The sequence below is a fragment of the Salmo salar genome, chromosome 28, assembly GCF_965601325.2.
Source record: "Salmo salar chromosome 28, fSalSal1, whole genome shotgun sequence".
NCBI lineage: Eukaryota > Metazoa > Chordata > Actinopteri > Salmoniformes > Salmonidae > Salmo > Salmo salar.
In genome coordinates this window covers 32,086,536-32,105,942 of record NC_138318.1, presented here as the reverse complement: position 1 = coordinate 32,105,942, position 19,407 = coordinate 32,086,536, and the positions used below count along the sequence as shown (strand labels likewise).

The following is a 19,407-nucleotide window of genomic DNA, read 5'->3' as shown; positions in this document are numbered from 1 at the left end:
CTATCTCTGGGTAACAGGGTTGATGTATTAATTCTAGCCTGTCTATCTCTGGGTAACAGGGTTGATGTATTAATTCTAGCCTGTCTATCTCTGGGTAACAGGGTTGATGTATTAATTCTAGCCTGTCTATCTCTGGGTAACAGGGTTGATGTATTAATTCTAGCCTGTCTATCTCTGGGTAACAGGGTTGACATGTTATGCTCGACCCGCTCAGTTTTCCACCACAAAAGAAAATATGAAAATGGCCAAAAAGAGTAGAACCAGCTCAACTGATTTAACTAGTAGATTTTAAATAATCTAAAAGATACATTGAACAAGGAATAGTTTCACCATATTAAAACGAGAGTTCATTTCACGTAACAGGGTTGACCTTAAAATGAGGGACAGACGTAAATGAATCACTGTGACAGTGCAAGGGATTTTACACTGTCTGGGGTGTTAGGCATAGGTAATGACTCAAAGGTACAGGAGACAGGAACGCGGTGCAAACAAAGAGGCTTTTATTAAGAAAATTAAAATGACATCCTGGCTCTTGCAGAGCTCTACAGGGTCAGACATAAAGTCGACAGGACAAGCCAAACGCTTAAGCGCTGCAAATCATATCGGTCCTGGTCATACCTCACGTGACGTGTGCTCTCCAGAATGCTCTCCCCACAGAGTTAGAGCTGCACACCTTTAAGTCTTTAGGCAGTAAATTAGAGGGCTGCCCCACCCTCGTTAAGGGAACAGTGCTGGCTAGGCTTGGCTCTTCTGCACCACAACCAATTAGAGGGCTGCCCCACCCTCGTTAAGGGAACAGTGCTGGCTAGGCTTGGCTCTTCTGCACCACAACCAATTAGAGGGCTGCCCCACCCTCGTTAAGGGAACAGTGCTGGCTAGGCTTGGCTCTTCTGCACCACAACCAATTAGAGGGCTGCCCCACCCTCGTTAAGGGAACAGTGCTGGCTAGGCTTGGCTCTTCTGCACCACAACCAATTAGAGGGCTGCCCCACCCTCGTTAAGGGAACAGTGCTGGCTAGGCTTGGCTCTTCTGCACCACAACCAATAAGAGGGCTGCCCCACCCTCGTTAAGGGAACAGTGCTGGCTAGGCTTGGCTCTTCTGCACCACAACCTCTACTAACATTAAATAAATAATCATCTTCAGAAAGGACTTTGTCAAAGCAACAAAATAACTAAGGCTTTACAATGATGGTGAAAATGTTTTGGGGGGGATTAAGTGGGTTAAAATCTTCCTAGAAATGACACAGGGTTGACAGAGGGACATGTGAAAATCCTGAATTTTGGCACTTTAGCAAGCCTTTATTCATGTTAAAAATCAGATTTATTGAATTCTCCATGTGGTCTATATTAAAGTGCACCTCATTTAATATAACTGGCTTTTAAAATGCAATATTTGCTCACAGTTTCTACTTAAAATATCAAAGGGACACAAATGGCACTCTTTGTGGAACGACCCTACTACACATGCACTCTTTGTGGAACGACTCTACTACACATGCACTCTTTGTGGAACGACCCTACTACACATGCACTCTTTGTGGAACGACCCTACTACACATGCACTCTTTGTGGAACGACCCTACTACACATGCACTCTTTGTGGAACGACCCTACTACACATGCACTCTTTGTGGAACGACCCTACTACACATGCACTCTTTGTGGAACGACCCTACTACACATGCACTCTTTGTGGAACGACCCTACTACACATGCACTCTTTGTGGAACGACCCTACTACACATGCACTCTTTGTGGAACGACCCTACTACACATGCACTCTTTTGTGGAACGACCCTACTACACATGCACTCTTCGTGGAACGACCATACTACACATGCACTCTTTGTGGAACGACCCTACTACACATGCACTCTTTGTGGAACGACCCTACTACACATGCACTCTTTGTGGAACGACCCTACTACACATGCACCTCTGAATCCTGCTCGTCTGACACAGCAACTGAGAAGTTCTGTTCTTTTGGTTCCATGGGTAGCTCCTGAGAGAGAGACAAAAAAAGAGGGAGAAAGAAAAAGGGGGGGGGGGGTTATTCTCTATGTCAGAGATTTCGACTAGCCACTTCTCTAGGTTTTCCATCACTCTCTCCACCCCTGTTCTCCCTCCTCTCCCCCGTCTCACTTCCCCATCCTGCTGTGAGGGTCCCCGGCTCTCCATGGGTGCGTCCTGGTTCTCCTCCCCCTCTGCTTCTCCTCCCTCCTCCCCCTCTACCTCCCCCTCCGGCCCAGCCAGGTAGGAACCGGACATGGAAGACAGGGTGTCAGTGCTGATCTGAGAGTGATGGCTGTGGGACGAAGCCATGGACATGACTGACTGGGCAAGGCTACTGCTCACTTGGTCTGAGAGGGGGAGAGACAGAGAGAAGAAGAGACAATTAACAATGTTTTATAAATTTGACACATTTTCTATTGCCCACTGGCCACCCCCTAGCAGCGCCTGCCAGCCCCAGCAGAAAGCTCACCTTCAGGGGAGGTGATGGTGGAGGAGAAAGGTGTTCCAGTACAGGAGGACTGGTCGATGGCTCCAGACGAGGATAGAGTCAGGTTCTCACTCTCTGGAGTTACACCACTCTGGAACAGAGAGCAGACAGAGTAAGGTCAACACACACACCGGAGACAGACAGGCACCAACACACACACCGGAGACAGACAGGCACCAACACACACACCGGAGACAGACAGGCACCAACACACACACCGGAGACAGACAGGCACCAACACACACACCGGAGACAGACAGGCACCAACACACACGCCGGAGACAGACAGGCACCAACACACACACCGGAGACAGACAGGCACCAACACACACGCCGGAGACAGACAGGCACCAACACACACGCCGGAGACAGACAGGCACCAACACACACGCCGGAGACAGACAGGCACCAACACACACGCCGGAGACAGACAGGCACCAACACACACGCCGGAGACAGACAGGCACCAACACACACGCCGGAGACAGACAGGCACCAACACACACGCCGGAGACAGACAGGCACCAACACACACTGTGTCAGTGTACCTCTGGTTGTTGTTTCCGGCGGCAGGCCTGAACTTCTGATTCGCTGCGTTCTGACTTCTCGTCCTCCTCCTCGGGCAGCACCGAAGAATTCTGGGAGAGAGACCTGACACATCCCATAATGTAGCAGTCAGAATCAAAAACACCACAACAAACACTCACAACACTACCTTTGTCCAGAAAGAAAGATATTCTATGAGCTAAACCTTCAAAAGTCCTAGGAAATTAATTCCTATTCAAATGTACAGTATGTTTGTATGCGTTTATGCATCCCAAATGGCACCCTATTTCCCATGTAGTGCACTACTTTTGACCAGGGCCCATAGGGTAGTAGTCAAAAGTAGTGCATTATATAGGGAATTTGGTGTCATTTGGGACACAACCTGTGTCTTCAAGTGTATGCTCCTCTCACTTGGAGCCGCTCTTCTTCAGTTTGAGTCCCTGGCTGGAGTTGGAGTGGTCCAGGGGGGACATGGAGCGTGCCGGGGCGGGGTGGGTCTCACTGCTATAGTGGGGCAGGGTCCCTGAGACGTGGCCCCCAGAGAGGTCCTGCAGAGGGGGGGCCGAGGGAGACACACTCAGGGGCCCGTTCAGAGCCTCCAGGAGAGACACGGCCTCATAACCTGGGGGGATGTGGTCCGACGCCTGGGGGGAACGAAAAAAGGAGATGAGATGTCATGTTGCGATACGCTGTATTTAAAAGAAAAAGCTGTGTATGTATATATTATACCGAGTGTTCCTCTGAGTCGGAGGTCTGGGAGGTGATAACGGGGTTAAACCCGGCAGGAGAGAGAGGACTCAGCTTCTTCCTCATGGCTCGGATCTGCAGCAGGGCCCGGAACGCTAAGGACGCATTATAACATGACTAAATGCCCACATCAGTAGCATTCCATTTTTTTGAGTTGAAAGATGGCCAGAGCTTACCCATGATGCTGCACAACAATGTAAGTCAATAAGTAATTGTTTTAGTCAAAGTATGATATATTTGGGCTTGAAGTGACAAAAACTGCACACTTTGTGCAAATCCGTGCCAATGACATTTATTTGACTATGAAATGACCTATAAATTATTTTTTGCCTACGTTTTTTTCAGTGCTGGGTTTTATCTGAATGGTACCACCCACCAATATGGCATTGTTTGTTAATCAGAAACACCTACAAAGTTTGTGAGTCGCAGTGAAACTGTTTTTGCACCTCCCCTTTTTTTACCAGAAAATTATCATAATGCATTGGATATTTTCTCAAATGTAACTTATTTCTGAGCTAGTCTACATGAAAAAAATATGACCATATTATAGATAGTAAAATTGCATGATATGATTGCATTTTGGAACCCTGCTCCCCTTGTCGCCCTAAGATGAACGGTTTTGCATGGCCCGGGGCCCCGGGTGTGCAGGGTTTGCTCCTTTTTGACCATTCAATTGATCCTAAAGAGAAATCTCCACCCACCCGGGGCACCGGGCCATGCAAAACAAACTGACCCATTGCTTTAATATTTAGGCTCCATATTACTGGAGCTTATATTCTTTCTATTTCTATGGTGGATTCACGGACGCAGTTTAGATAATGCATTAATATATAGCTGTGCAGTTTAGATAATGCATTGATGTATAGCTGTGCAGTTTAGATAATGCATTGATGTATAGCTGTGCAGTTTAGATAATGCATTAATATATAGCGGTGCAGTTTAGATAATGCATTAATATATAGCTGTGCAGTTTAGATAATGCATTAATATATAGCTGTGCAGTTTAGATAATGCATTGATATTTAGCTAGCTTGCTGAAATGAAAACAGAGAGAACAAAGAATATAGTTATTTGATAATATCAGTGTGCATGTCCAAACACTAATGACGTCTGGAATCCGACACAGTTTCATGGAACTATCAAACCGTAAGAGTCAGACAAACGTCAGCCCTCAACATGTCACCGACTATAGGCAGGGTTTATCTGTGACTGACCTCGTGACAGGTAGGCTGCTTGTCTCTTTCTGAAATAATTATTTTCACCTGACTTACAGTGTGCCCGTCTTAACCGAAATGGTGCTCACATAACTTTCATTAGCTTGCAAAGGTTAGCATGCTAGCTAGTTACACTGACAGCTAACAGTCAATGCCTTATTGGTTTTTATTTCTCTGCTACACTTGAAAATCACCACAACATTTTCCACCCTCCAATTCCTGAACATGTAGTAGCAGCCTGCGTCAGTCTTCGAGGTGGAACCTAAACGAGAATTTCCCCTCTAGGATGGGAATTACCTCGAAATAGGTACAGCAACTTCCTCTGAGGTGGACCTTTAAGTATTGATGTGGTGGTCTTATGCATACCAGAGTATGACTTACGAAGATCTTATGTAGCATTATAGACTCACACAGTCTGCAGATGGGGCATCAGTTAGGCTATTAGTCCCTGTGCCCAAGAACACAAAGGCAACCTGCCTAAATGACTACAGGCCCGTAGCACTCACGTCTGCCATGAAGTGCTTTGAAAGGCTGGTCATGGCTCACATCAACACCATTATCCCAGAAACCCTAGACCCACTCCAATTTGCATACCGCCCAAACAGATCTACAGATGATGCAATCTCTATTGCACTCCACACTGCCCTTTCCCACCTGGACAAAAGGAACACTTATGTGAGAATGCTATTCATTGACTACAGCTCAGCATTCAACACCATAGTACCCTCAAAGCTCATCACTGAGCTAAGGACCCTGGGACTAAACACCTCCCTCTGCAACTGGATCCTGGACTTCCTGATGGGCTGCCCCCAGGTGGTAAGGGTTGGCAACAACACATCTGCCACGCTGATCCTCAACACGGGTTCCCCTCAGGGGTGCGTGCTCAGTCCCCTCCTGTACCCACGACTGCATGGCCAGGCACAACTCCAACACCATCATTAAGGCTGCCGATGACACAACAGTGGTAGGCCTGATCACCGACAATGATGAGACAGCCTATAGGGAGGTCAGAGACCTGGCTGTGTGGTGCCAGGATAACAACCTCTCCCTCAACATCATCAAGACAAAGGAGATGATTGTGGACTACAGGAAAAGGAGAACCAAGCACACCCCCATTCTCTTCAACGGGGCTGTAGTGGAGCAGGCTGAGAGCTTCAAGTTCCTTGGTGTCCACATCAACAACAAACTAGAATGGTTTGAAGAGGGCACGACAAAGCCTATTCCCCCTCAGGAGACTGAAAAGATTTTGCATGGATCCTCAAAAAGTTCTACAGCTGAACCATCGAAGGCATCCTGACTGGTTGCATCACTGCCTGGTATGGCAACTGCTCGGCCTCCAACCTCAATGCACTACAGAGGGTAGTGCGTACGGTCCAGTACATCACTGGAGCCAAGCTTCCCGCCATCCAGGACCTCTATACCAGGCGGTGTCAGAGGAAGGCCCAAGAAATTGCCAAAGACTCCAGCCACCCTAGTCATAGACTGTTCTCTCTGCTACCGCACTGCAAGCGGTACCGGAGCGCCAAGTCTAGGTTCAAAAGGCTTCTTAACAGATTTTACCTCCAAGCCATAAGACTCCTGAACAGCTAATCAAACTATTTGCATTGTCCCCCCCCCTCGTTTACGCTGCTGCTACTCTCTGGTTATTATCTATTTTTAGTCACTTTAATAACTCTACCTACATGTACATATTGCCTCAATTACCTCAATTAACCGGTGCCCCCACACATTGACTCTGTACCGGTACCCCCTGTATATAGCCTTGCTACTGTTATCTTACTGCTGCTCTTTAACTATCTGTTATTTTTTACTTAACACTTATTTTTCTTAAAACTGCATTGTTGGTTAAGGGCTTGTAAATAAACCTGTTGTATTCGGCACATGTAACAAATAAAATGTGATTTGATTTAACTGAGAATGTATTAGGTATTGCTATGAAGCTCACAAATGCCAACGTATGGCTTACAAAGGTCTTATGTAGCATTATAGACATTATAGACTCACGCAGTCTGCATATGGGGCAGCAGTTGGCCTGGTAGCGGAGAGTGTCGGCGCAGGCATTACAGAGACACAGGTGTCTGCAGGGCAGGATGAGTGTGTCGCGGACGTCCGATAGACACACCACACACTCCGCACTGTTATCACTGATCTCATCATCCGCAACCTGGGGACAACATAATCAATCAATCAATTAATACATCAATACATCATTACATTCAGAGAGCAGTATGGTAGCTTGGTCAAACACAGTCAAAATGAGATTTACTGTCCATATACTCTAACCCAGTGTGTTTAGGGCATGGACTACTGAACACAGTGCTTTTTGTTCAAAACTTTCAGAGTGACTCTCTGTAGAACTGGTTAGAGCAATGGTTCCCAACTCCAGTCCTCCAGTAACTCCAACAGTGGATAGTTTTATTGTAGCCCCTGACAAAAAAAACACCTGATTTAACTTGTCAACTAATCATCATGCCCTCAATTAGTTAAATCAGGTGTTCACTAGTCCATGTCCTAAACAACCAAATTCTCAACTTGGTACCTTTGATTCTTGGCTGTTGTACTTGTTCTCGATGCCGTAGATCTCCTGAAGAAGGTAACTCACCCCATCCACCTGGAGAAGAAACATGTTGGGGATGAGAGAGAGAAGGTTTCACTATAAAACATCCCAGGAAGGATGGTGAAAGGGGGAGAGAGGGTTTGGAGGAGAAGGGGGGAGGCAATAACAGGCAGGAACGAGAGGGGGGGCAAGATAGAATATAGAGTGAGACAAGAGTGAGACAAGAGAGCGAGAGAGAGAAGACAGAGAGAAGACAGCGAGAGAGAGAAGACAGAGAGAAGACAGAGAGAGAAGAGAGCGAGAGAGAGAAGAGAGCGAGAAGAGAGCGAGAGAGAGAAGAGAGCGAGAAGAGAGAAGACAGAGAGAAGACAGCGAGAGAGAGAAGACAGAGAGAGAGAGAAGAGAGCGAGAGAGAGAAGAGAGCGAGAAGAGAGCGAGAGGAAAAGGACTTGGTGGAAACATACTCACCACTTGTTTCTGTTTCAGAGGTTTGACACAGTAGCTCCCATCCATGTGCTGTGGAACAAACAGTAGATACTTAGCTGACGCTTACAACAATCCAATCCCACTGGACACAGACGGCAATTCAACATCTAGTTTTTACATTTGATTGAGTTGACAATTAACGTGAATTCAATGTGAAATCAACAAACATTTGAAGCATGTCATTGGATTTAGCTTAAAAGTTGGATGAAAAAAAGACAAACATACGCTGATGACTGAAATCAGTTTTCCACCTTGATTCAATGTTATCATATAGATTTTTTGTTGTTGAAATGATGTGGAAACAACATTGATTCAACCAGTTTGTGCCCAGTGGGATACTTTTAAGAGTCAAACATTTCAAAACATGTCAGACAAACATTAAGATACCTAATGAGTAAAAGTTAACATACTTCAACACGTTGTAAATGTAACACTTTACTTACAATCCTACAGCACATCAGACTTAAAGCTCCTTACCTTCTCAAAGGTGGCCAGGAGGACATGGGAGTGACCCATGTGATCTTCCCCCTCGTCTACTGTTGCTTGAACGACCATGGGAAACACATCCTTATCCATGTCAAACAGCAACTAGAGAGAGAGAGAGAGGGAGAGGTGGAAAAGAGGGTGAGATAAAGAGAGGTTATACACTGAAAACACACATACTTTGTTAGTAATATGCATAAACACACACACAGACCATACCTCCTCATCGGCCCACTCTGACAAATTGATGGAGTGGGAGGGCAGACAGAACTGCTGACAGACTCCTCTCTTAAAGTGCACCGTCTCTGACTGGAGAGAGCTGTCCTGGGGAATGTAGCTATAGGAGAGATGCAGAGAGTTAGGGGAGATAAACACGCGCGCACACACACACACACCACACACACACACACACACACACTTACATAGGCACTCCATTGTGGAACTCCTCTATAGCTTGATAGTAGATTGTGATGGCCACCTGTGTGTCAGCGTCGAAGGTGAACTCTATGTTGTAACAGGCTTTGCTTTTCCCTGCCACGTCCTCCCCTGGCAGTTTCAGGTCCTCACTACACCTGCCAGCATGCAGAAACACAGCTAGCGTCATCTACACACCGTTACAATAATGTAATAACAGTATAGGGAGTAAGCTCGGCAACCCACAACCAAAGCTTGTGAAAGCTTCCGGCTAGCTATTTGGTTCTGGAGGGAGAAGTTGAGATGTTGGACTTTTGCAATAAAACAGACTACAGATGTAGGATTTTAATTTGAGCCGGTTTGAGACAGGAGGGAAAGCATCCTAAAGAATCCTGAATTATTATGTGGATGTCACAACGTCCACAGAAGGTGGCGCCCCTCCCCAGTCGGGCGGTGCTCGGCGGTCGTCGTCGCCGGCCTACTAGCTGCCACCGATCTATGTTTCAGTGTCTGTTAGTCATGTCTGTTTTTTGGTTGCACCTGTGTCTTGTTTGTCATTAGTGGGGGGGTATTTAGTTTGTCTGTGTTTAGTCAGGATTCGTGCGGGATTGTTCTATGTTACGTGTGGTAGGGGTTGTATTGATTTAACGTAGTTGCTTTTACTACGTATTCGTTTAGGCATTAGGGTTGCCGGGCTGCGCCCCGTCTGTCTTTTAGAGTGGAGCTTTCCTCTCGTCATTTGACTTTTTGTGCACCCTGCCTTATATGTGGATTTTGCCCCTTGGCAGCATTAAATACGTTTTGCTCAAACGGAACTCAGTCTCCTGCGCCTGACTCATCCTCCAGTGATTTATCTGCCAGTGACAGTGGATTATAATTAATGGACCTTTTTTGTAGGGGTTGATACATTTTCCTTTGAGAAAATCAAGTCTGACATTTTAAAAGTGGAAATTACAAACTTTAGAAGCCTTTTTAAACCTCGAACACACTACAAGTTTGCATTTCCTGCTGTACAGTAAAATTCTCAGCAACAAAAGGGTGATGCAATTAAGATCTTACATCTGTAACCATAGGTAAAATAATAATGAAGGGGATATAAACTAGAAGTAAATTGTGTGAGAGATACTCACCGTACGAGCCTCAGCGTATCTTTACGGATGTTTATAAGGCTTCGTAGCGTCTTTACTGGCTCCTGAGGAGGCGGTGCCGCATAGGGAAACTGTAAAGGAACCAATCACAAAAAGGTCACATCAATAACAATGACAAAAGCGTCACATGATCTGATCAACTAATCACCAAGCCCTTGATCAGTTGAATCAGGTGGGTTAGCGCAAAGTATTGTCCTGGATATTTCACCTACTTAATAAAACAATGGATACATTTTCTTTCCCCACTTTTATTACTGGACTTTGCACAATCTGAGCGTCTTTCCCCAGTGTACTGTGTTTTTGTTGCTGACTGTGTAAGAAGAGAGTTGAGTGGGTCAAAAATACAAAATGTCCAACGCTTAACTATTTACTGACATTATGATGTTTGTGTCAGTTACTAAAGTTTGGGAGGAAAGACGACACCTGTAACAAATTAAATCTCCTCCCCTCTCAACAATCAAACAATCTCCTCGCCAGTGAACGGCTGCGTCTATAGTATCCAGATCCTGTTATCCTAATCTGTTGTTGTATTTCTCATCCCTCCACCACACGTCTCCTCCCTTTTCCTCTGCCCTTCTCCCTATTTTTCAGGGTCCATAAGGGGGATTAACTCTGTGCTGAGAAGCAGAGACCACCAGGACTCCCACCCCAACACTCAGTCTTCATCTCCTCTTCCCGACCCATGCAACGACCAAGCAACATCCTCCACCAACCAACCATCATCCTCCACCAACCATCATCCTCCCCCAACCATCATCCTCCCCCAACCATCATCCTCCACCAACCTCCCCCAACCATCAACCTCCCCCAACCATCAACCTCCCCCAACCATCAACCTCCCCCAACCATCAACCTCCCCCAACCATCAACCTCCCCCAACCATCAACCTCCACCAACCATCAAGCTGCCACCAACCATCATCCTCCCCCAACCATCAACCTGCCCCCAACCATCATCCTCCACCAACCATCAAGTGCCACCAACCATCATCCTCCCCCAACCATCAAGTGCCACCAACCATCATCCTCCCCCAACCATCAACCTGCACCAAACATTAAGCGCCACCAAACATCCTGAGCCATCAAGCTCCGTCAACCATCACGATGCCTCAACCATCCCGAACCATCACTTAAATCATCCAGTTTTCCTCTCCATCTTGCAACACCATCTCTGACGACACCTTTCAAGACTCTTCCATTCTACAACCATCTAACAATCATCCAACCTCATTCCAAGCTCAAATTCATTCTGAATAACATAATTCTATATTCATACCTTGTAACCTTTCCTGTATTAAACTATCTCAAATGCATTATGTTGAAGGTGTCTCTCAAATGCATTATGTTGAAGGTGTCTCTCAAATGCATTATGTTGAAGGTGTCTCTCAAATGGATTATGTTGAAGGTGTGGTTTGTACTTCTTTATTCGTCCTGGCACGATCAGGCTGATAACGTGCCATTTTAGAAAACAGGTTTAGTGACCTTGATCTGCAGTTGTTTACTTATTTTAGATGAATGCACTTTTTGTAAGTCATTCTGGATAAGTGTCTGCTAAATGACTGAATGTACTGTAAAATGTGTATAGAAGAACCTTTATGGAACATGCCATCCAGTAAGGAGGGAGGATGTGGTTGGATACCTCTACACCGCTCTTCTGGGGGGAGGTGTGAGTGTGTGTGTGTGTGTGTGTGTGGTTTCCAGGAAAGGCCCCTGCTGGGGCCAGATGTGTTATAATACAGAATACCGCCCCATTCAAAAACACACACCAGTAGAGTTCTGCTATGGGATCTGAACATGCAAGCACACACTCCCATCTTTCTCTCTATAGTATTAATGTGACTCTGTTTTACAGGTAGGGTTGCAAAGCTACCAGTAATTTACCAAAGTTACCGGAATCTTCAGTAATTTTGGTAATTAAACAGAAAATGTGTGGCAATCTATTGTACATTTGGTAATTTATACTTTAAAACAAGGTATTAATATATAGTACTCATTTGTTATGCACAGTTGAAGTCAGAAGTTTACATACACTTTTTCAACCACTCCACAAATTTCTTGTTAACAAACTACAATTTTGGCAAGTCTGTTAGGACATCTACTTTGTGCATGACACAAGTAATTTTTCCAACAATTGTTTACAGAAAGATTGTTTCACTTATATTTCACTGTATCACAATTCCAGTGGGTCAGAAGTTTACATACACTAAGTTGACTGGCCTTTAAACAGCTTGGAAAATTCCAGAAAACGTCATGGCTTTAGAAGCTTTGATAGGCTAATTGACATCATTTGAGTCAATTGGAGGTGTACCTGTGGATGTATTTCAAGGCCTACCTTCAAACTCAGTGCCACTTTGCTTGACATCATGGGGGAAAAATTTTTTAAAAATCAGCAAATACCTCAGAAAACAAATTGTAGACCTCCACAAGTCTGGTTCATCCTTGGGAGCAATGTCCAAACGCCTGAAGGTACCACATTCATCTGTACAAACAATAGTACGCAAGTATAAACACAATGGGACCACGAAGCCGTCATACCGCTCAGGAAGGAGACGCGTTCTGTCTCCTAGAGATGAACGTACTTTGGTGCGAAAGTGCAAATCAATCCCAGAACAACAGCAAAGGACCTTCAAATCAAAGTTTATTTTTCACGTGCACCGAATACAACAGGTGTAGACCTTACAGTGAAATGCTTACTTACAGGCTCTAACCAATAGTGCAACAAAAGGTATTCGGTGAACAATAGGTAAGTAAAGAAATAAAACAACAGTAAAAAGACAGGCTATATACTGTAGCGAGGCTACATACAGACACCGGTTAGTCAGGCTGACTGAGGTAGTATGTACATGTAGATATGGTTAAAGTGACTATGCATATATGATGAACAGAGAGTAGCAGTAGCGTAAAAGAGGGGTTGGCGGGTGGTGGGACACAATGCAGATAGCCCGGTTAGCCAATGTGCAGGAGGTAGTATGTACATGAATGTATAGTTAAAGTGACTATGCATATATGACAAACAGAGAGTAGCAGCAGCGTAAAAGAGGGGTTAGGGGCGTTTGGGGGGGGGCACACAATGCAAATAGTCCGGGTAGCCATTTGATTACCTGTTCAGGAGTCGTATGGCGTGTGGGTAAAAACTGTCGAGAAGCCTTTTTGTCCTAGACTTGGCACTCCGGTACCGCTTGCCATTCGGTAGTAAAGAGAACAGTCTATGACTGGGGTGGCTGGGGTCTTTGACAATTTTTAGGGCCTTCCTCTGACACCGCCTGGTGTAGAGGTCCTGGATGGCAGGCAGCTTAGCCCCAGTGATGTACTGGGCCGTACACACTACCCTCTGTAGTGCCTTGCGGTCAGAGGCCGAGCAATTGCCGTACCAGGCAGTGATGCAACCAGTCAGGATGCTCTCAATGTTGCAGCTGTAGAACTTTTTGAGGATCTCAGGACCCATGCCAAATCTTTTTAGTTTCCTGAGGGGGAAATAGGCTTTGTCGTGCCCTCTTCACGACTGTCTTGGTGTGTTTGGACCATTCTAGTTTGTTGTTGATGTGGACATCAAGGAACTTGAAGCTCTCAACCTGCTCCACTACAGCCCCGTCGATGAGAATGGGGGCGTGCTCAGTCCTCCTTTTCCTGTAGTCCACAATCATCTCCTTAGTCTTGGTTACGTTGAGGGATAGGTTGTTATTCTGGCACCACCCGGCCAGGTCTCTGACCTCCTAGGCTGTCTCGTCATTGTCGGTGATCAGGCCTACCACTGTTGTGTCGTCTGCAAACTTAATGATGGTGTTGGAGTCGTGCCTGGCCATGTAGTTGTGGGTGAACAGGGAGTACAGGAGGGGACTGAGCATGCACCCCTGGGGAGCTCCAGTGTTGAGGATCAGTATGGCAGATGTGTTGCTACCTACCCTCACCACCTGAGGGCGGCCCGTCAGGAAGTCCAGGATCCAGTTGCAGAGGGTGGTGTTTAGTCCCAGGGTCCTTAGCTTAGTGATGAGCTTTATGGGCACTATGGTGTTGAACGCTGAGCTGTAGTCAATGAATAGCATTCTCACATAGGTGTTTCTTTTGTCCAGGTGTGAAAGGGCAGTGTTGCGTGCAATATAGATTGCATCATCTGTGGATCTGTTTGGGCGGTATGCAAATCGGAGTGGGTCTAGGGTTTCTGGGATAATGGTGTTGATGTGAGCCATTAACAGCCTTTCTAAGCACTTCGTGGCTACGGACATGAGTGCTACGGGTCTGTAGTCATTTAGGCAGGTTGCCTTTGTGTTCTTGGGCACAGGGATTATGGTGGTCTGCTTGAAACATGTTGGTATTACAGACTCAATCAGGGACATGTTGAAAATGTCAGTGAAGACACCTGCCAGTTGGTCAGCACATGCTCGGAGCACACATCCTGGTAATCCGTCTGTCTCCGCAGCCTTGTGTATGTTGACCTGTTTAAAGGTCTTACTCACGTCGGCTATGGAGAGCGTGATCACACAGTCGTCCGGAACAGCTGATGCTCTCATGCATGCCTCAGTGTTGCTTGCCTTGAAGTGAGCATAGAAGTGATTTAGCTCGTCTGGTAGGCTCGTGTCACTGGGCAGCTCACGGCTGTGCTTCCCTTTGTAGTCTGTAATAGTTTGCAAGCCCTGCCACATAAGACGAGCGTGGGAGCCCATGTAGTGTGATTCAATCTTAGCCCTGTATTGACGCTTTGCCTGTTTGATGGTTCGTCGCAGGGCATAGCAGGAATTCTTGTAAGTTTCCGGTTTAGAGTCCCGCACCTTGAAAGCGGCAGGTCTACCCTTTAGCTCAGTGCGAATGTTGCCTGTAATCCATGGCTTCTGGTGGGGACGACGTTCTCGATGCACTTATTGATAAAGCCAGTGACTGATGTGGTGTACTCCTCAATGCCATCGGAAGAATCATGTTCCAGTCTGTGATAGCAAAAAAGTCCTGTAGTGTAGCATCTGCTTCATCTGACCACTTTTTTATAGATCGAGTCACTGGTGCTTCCTGCTTTAATTTTTGCTTGTAAGCAGGAATCAGGAGGATAGAGTTGTGGTCGGATTTACAAAATGGAGGGCGAGGGAGAGCTTTGTACACGTCTCTGTGTGTGGAGTACTGGTGATGTAGAATTTTTTTCCCTCTGGTTGCACATTTAACATATTGATAGAAATTTGCTAGAACTGATTTAAGTTTCCCTGAATTAAAGTATCCGGCCACAAGGAGCGCCGCCTCTGGGTGAGTGGTTTCCTGTTTGCTAATTTCCTTATACAGCTGACTGAGTGTGGTCTTAGTGCCAGCATCTGTCTGTGGTGGTAAATAAACAGCCACGAAAAGTATAGCTGAAAACTCTTTAGGCAAGTAGTGTGGCCTGCAATTTATCACAATATACTCTACTTCAGGCGAGCAAAATCTAGAGACTTCTTTAGATTTTGTGCACCAGCTGTTGTTCACAAATATGCACAGACCGCCCCCTCTCGTCTTACCGGAGTGTGCTGTTCTATCTTGCCGGTGCAGCGTATATCCCGCTATCTGAATATCCATGTCATCATTCAGCCACGATTCTGTGAAACATAAGATATTACAGTTTTTGATGTCCCGTTGGTAGGATATTCGTGATCGTACCTCGTCTAATTTATTGTCCAATGATTGAACGTTGGCGAGTAGTATTGACGGTAACAGCAGCTTTCCCACTCGCCTTCTCCGGGTCCTGGCGAGGCATCTGGCTCTTTGTCCTCTGTACCTGCGTCGCTTCCTCTTGCAAATAACGGGGCTGTTGGCCCTGCCGGGTGTTTGGAGAATGTCCTGTGCGTCCTCCTTGTTGTAGAAAAAAATATTTGTCTAATTCGAGGTGAGTGATCACTGTCCTGATATCCAGAAGCTCTTTTTTGCCGTAAGATACGGTGGCAGAAACATTATGTACAAAATAAGTTACAAATAACGTGAAAAAAACCCACATAATAGCACAATTGGTTGGGCGCCCATAAAACTGCTGCCATTTCTTCCGGCGCCATTTTAATATCACCTTGTGAAGATGCTGGAGGAAACAGGCACAAAAGTATCTATATCCACAGTAAAACGAGTCCTATATCGACATAACCTGAAAGGCCGCTCAGCAACGAAGAAGCCACTGCTTCAAAACCGCCATAAAAAAGCCAGACTACGGTTTGCAACTGCACATGGGGACAAAGACCGTACTTTTTGGAGAAATGTCCTCTGGTCTGATGCAACAAAAATAGAACTGTTTGGCCTTAATGATCATCGAGATATATATATATATATCGAGCAATGAGGCCTACAAACCTGACTCAGTTACACCAACTCTGTCAGGAGGAATGGGCCAAAATTACCCAACTTATTGTGGGTAGCTTGTGGAAGGCTACCCGAAACGTTTGACCCAAGTTAAACAATTTAAAGGCAATGCTACTAAATACTAATTGAGTGTATGTAAACTTCTGACCCACTGGGAATGTAATGAAAGAAATAAAAGCTGAAATAAATCACTCTCTACTATTATTCTAACATTTCACATGCTTAAAAAAAAATGGTGATCCTAACTGACCTAAGACAGGGAATTTTTACTAGGATTAAATGTCAGGAACTGTGAAAAACTGAGTTTAAATGTATTTGGCTAAGGTGTATGTAAACTTCAGACTTCAACTGTATGTGTCCATATTGTCCATGACTTTCTAGTAGATAGACCATATGGTTCAAGAGAAAAGAGCCTAATTAATGAAAAAAACATCTAAATCAACAATGGCATTATTTTCAATTAACTCTTCAACTTCTCCAACTATTGACTTTTCTTCACAACTGCCACCAGTTTGACCACAAAACATTGATAACAAATACATAGTTTTAGTCAAATAAATACAAGTGCGTAAAAAAAGGATATTATGCTGAAATGCTCATATTAAACACCAATGGTATTCATTTACTTTATGGTTTATATTTAAGATCATGTTTTAAAGCTTTGTCATTCTATTTGTTTATTTTTAAATTATGTTATTTAATGATGTGATATAATTGACATGTGATAAGGCCACACAGAGGGCCAGAGATAATTACAAATATCTGTGATAATCTAAAATACCCAAAAGGGCCACTACATGTCTTGTGAGATTACTTCAAATCCTTGAAAGATAGCAAAATTCTGCTAGTTTACTGGTAAACTTTGAAAGTTTCCAGTAATATACTATCCTTTTCCAACCATAATTACAGCAGTAAGCTGCTGTCTAAATCCCCAACATCACAGGCCTGTGTACTTCCAGTCGCACGCACGTACACACACACACAGCTGTACAAATCCAGAGTAGGGGTCAATTTCATTTCAAATGCACTAGACCTGTGCTGCAGATCACAGTTAACAACTCTGGGAGAGAGGAGAGAGATGTAGTGAGTGGGGAAGAGATATGTGGCTCTACATTGCCATCTGCTTAGAGAGGGCAGGATGGCTTATATAACGGAATTTGAGAGAGACAGAGAGACAGAGAAATAGAGAGACAGAGATAGAGATATTCTGTGTAGCTCAGTTGGTAGAGCATGGTGCTTGCAATGCCAGGTTTGTGGGTTTGATTCTCACAGGAGACCAATACGAAAATGTATGCACTCACTACTGTAAGTCACTCTGGATAAAAGCTTCTGCTAAATGACTCAAATGTAGAGAGAGCAAAACACAGAGAGAGAGAGAGAAGAACAGCGAGAGAGAAAAACGGCAAGGATTTCAAATACCTGAGTTAAATGCATGGGAGTGTATTGCCAAGTGTATTTCTAAATACATTCCAATATTCAACAACTTGCCTTTTAAAATAAAAAAATATGTGAATACTTACTTCCAAATGTCTTTGAAAGTAATTTAAATACCTTAAATAGTAAATAGTATTTGAACCCAGGTTTAGTGTAATTTAGTTTAGTGTGAGAAGCAGTACCGCCACTGGTCTGATTCCCAGGAAGTTGAGGTCGGTGTTCTCTCCGAATAGGTATCCCTCGGGGTGGGTGGAGTCAAACTTCTCCCCGCCCATGATGAAGTGGTTGGCAAAGTAGCTTCCTGTAGGGAACAAGAAGAGGGAGTGAGCAAACCTGATCGCAATACAAACACTATAGCCCAATTAGGTTTCTCCCCTTTTACTTGAACAGAGGACAGTTAAAGGAGCTCACCGAGCTAGGACAAGGTGTTCCAACCCTGGTTCTAATCTTAGCCAATGGGGGGAGAAACAGATAGGGAATAGGTACAGTAGACATTGCCTCTGAGCACTGATTTTATATCGGAAATGTCTTTGTCCCCCTATTTGCTAAGATTACGGTTTGAGGTAATGTAACTGATCCTAGATCTGTGGTTAGGGGGGGCAACTTCTACCTCGAGTGTCTCTCTACACAGTAAAGTAATGTCTGGTAAACTGCAGACTAGGGTTGGCTGGTCTGAATCAACGTAGCTGTTCTGGCTGTTTCCACCCCCCAAGCAGTGCTTGTAAAAGCACTTTGTGTTTTTCAACTCAGAAATAAAAATAAATAGATGATTCTGATAAGGAACAAAACACCTTTTCTGTGACACTGCCTGGTGGAGAAATAATTAGAATGTATGTTTTGAAAGGGTCATAGAAAGGCAGACAGCCAGATACCATTCAAATTATAATCAGCTGTAGGGAATGTAAGCCTATCAACTGCCCTTGAATGCCCACTGTGTGTATTTCTGCACACACACACACACACACACACACACACACACACACACACACACACACACACACACACACACACACACACACACACACACACACACACACACACACACACACACACACACACACACACACGAAGCTGAGCAATCCAAGTAGAGATCCCAGGCCAGGCCATAGCTACTCAGTAACGGTGATGGAAGTGGTTCGGTGAACAACGCTCAAGTGATGAGCCACCTTGCCTTAGACCTTAAGGCTTGTACTAGCTCCCTAGGCTAATTCATACGCTTTAGCTCAGCATGCTAACACAGTCTTATACCACTTTCTTAAAAAAACAAAAACAATTCTCTCTTCTTAACTGCAATGACTGATCTGTCATGACTGGATAGGTGAAAGCAGGGGCGCAACTTTCACTGGGGACGGGGGGGACATTGTCCCCCCCCAGTTTTATCATTGGAATGTGATACAAAAGGAGGCAACGGTGTGCTTTAGGACCATGTTGATGCCTCCAAGCGGTCAGGTAAACTGTTTTGGAGTGTTTATCCAGCTGGATTTTTAAAAATATTATAAAAATGATGTCCCTCCCACTTCTAAAACCAAATTTGCGCCGCTGGATGAAAGTATGCGTATGAGAATCCAAACTGAATGC

At 45.0% G+C, this 19,407-nt stretch overlaps 1 protein-coding gene across 9 annotated transcripts in view; it reads right to left on the bottom strand.

Moving 5' to 3' along the window:
* Positions 1 to 19,407, bottom strand: part of LOC106589844 (E3 ubiquitin ligase Rnf157) — a 91,200-nt gene that overhangs the window by 12,567 nt on the left and 59,226 nt on the right. For 8 of the 9 annotated variants that reach the window (XM_014180240.3, XM_014180241.3, XM_014180242.3 and 5 more), the window contains exons 2-15: positions 18,012 to 18,130; positions 10,079 to 10,167; positions 8,957 to 9,106; positions 8,754 to 8,871; positions 8,529 to 8,639; positions 8,034 to 8,081; positions 7,548 to 7,619; positions 7,013 to 7,172; positions 3,777 to 3,889; positions 3,459 to 3,691; positions 3,050 to 3,152; positions 2,484 to 2,592; positions 2,144 to 2,361; positions 1,938 to 2,003 (exon numbers count right to left, since the gene is read on the bottom strand). In XM_014180240.3, the coding sequence (XP_014035715.1) occupies positions 1,938 to 2,003; positions 2,144 to 2,361; positions 2,484 to 2,592; positions 3,050 to 3,152; positions 3,459 to 3,691; positions 3,777 to 3,889; positions 7,013 to 7,172; positions 7,548 to 7,619; positions 8,034 to 8,081; positions 8,529 to 8,639; positions 8,754 to 8,871; positions 8,957 to 9,106; positions 10,079 to 10,167; positions 18,012 to 18,104 (1,683 nt within the window). In that variant the 5' untranslated portion in view covers positions 18,105 to 18,130. The remainder of the gene's footprint in view (positions 1 to 1,937; positions 2,004 to 2,143; positions 2,362 to 2,483; positions 2,593 to 3,049; positions 3,153 to 3,458; positions 3,692 to 3,776; positions 3,890 to 7,012; positions 7,173 to 7,547; positions 7,620 to 8,033; positions 8,082 to 8,528; positions 8,640 to 8,753; positions 8,872 to 8,956; positions 9,107 to 10,078; positions 10,168 to 18,011; positions 18,131 to 19,407) is intronic. The other variant, XM_014180239.3, reaches the window with a different exon arrangement.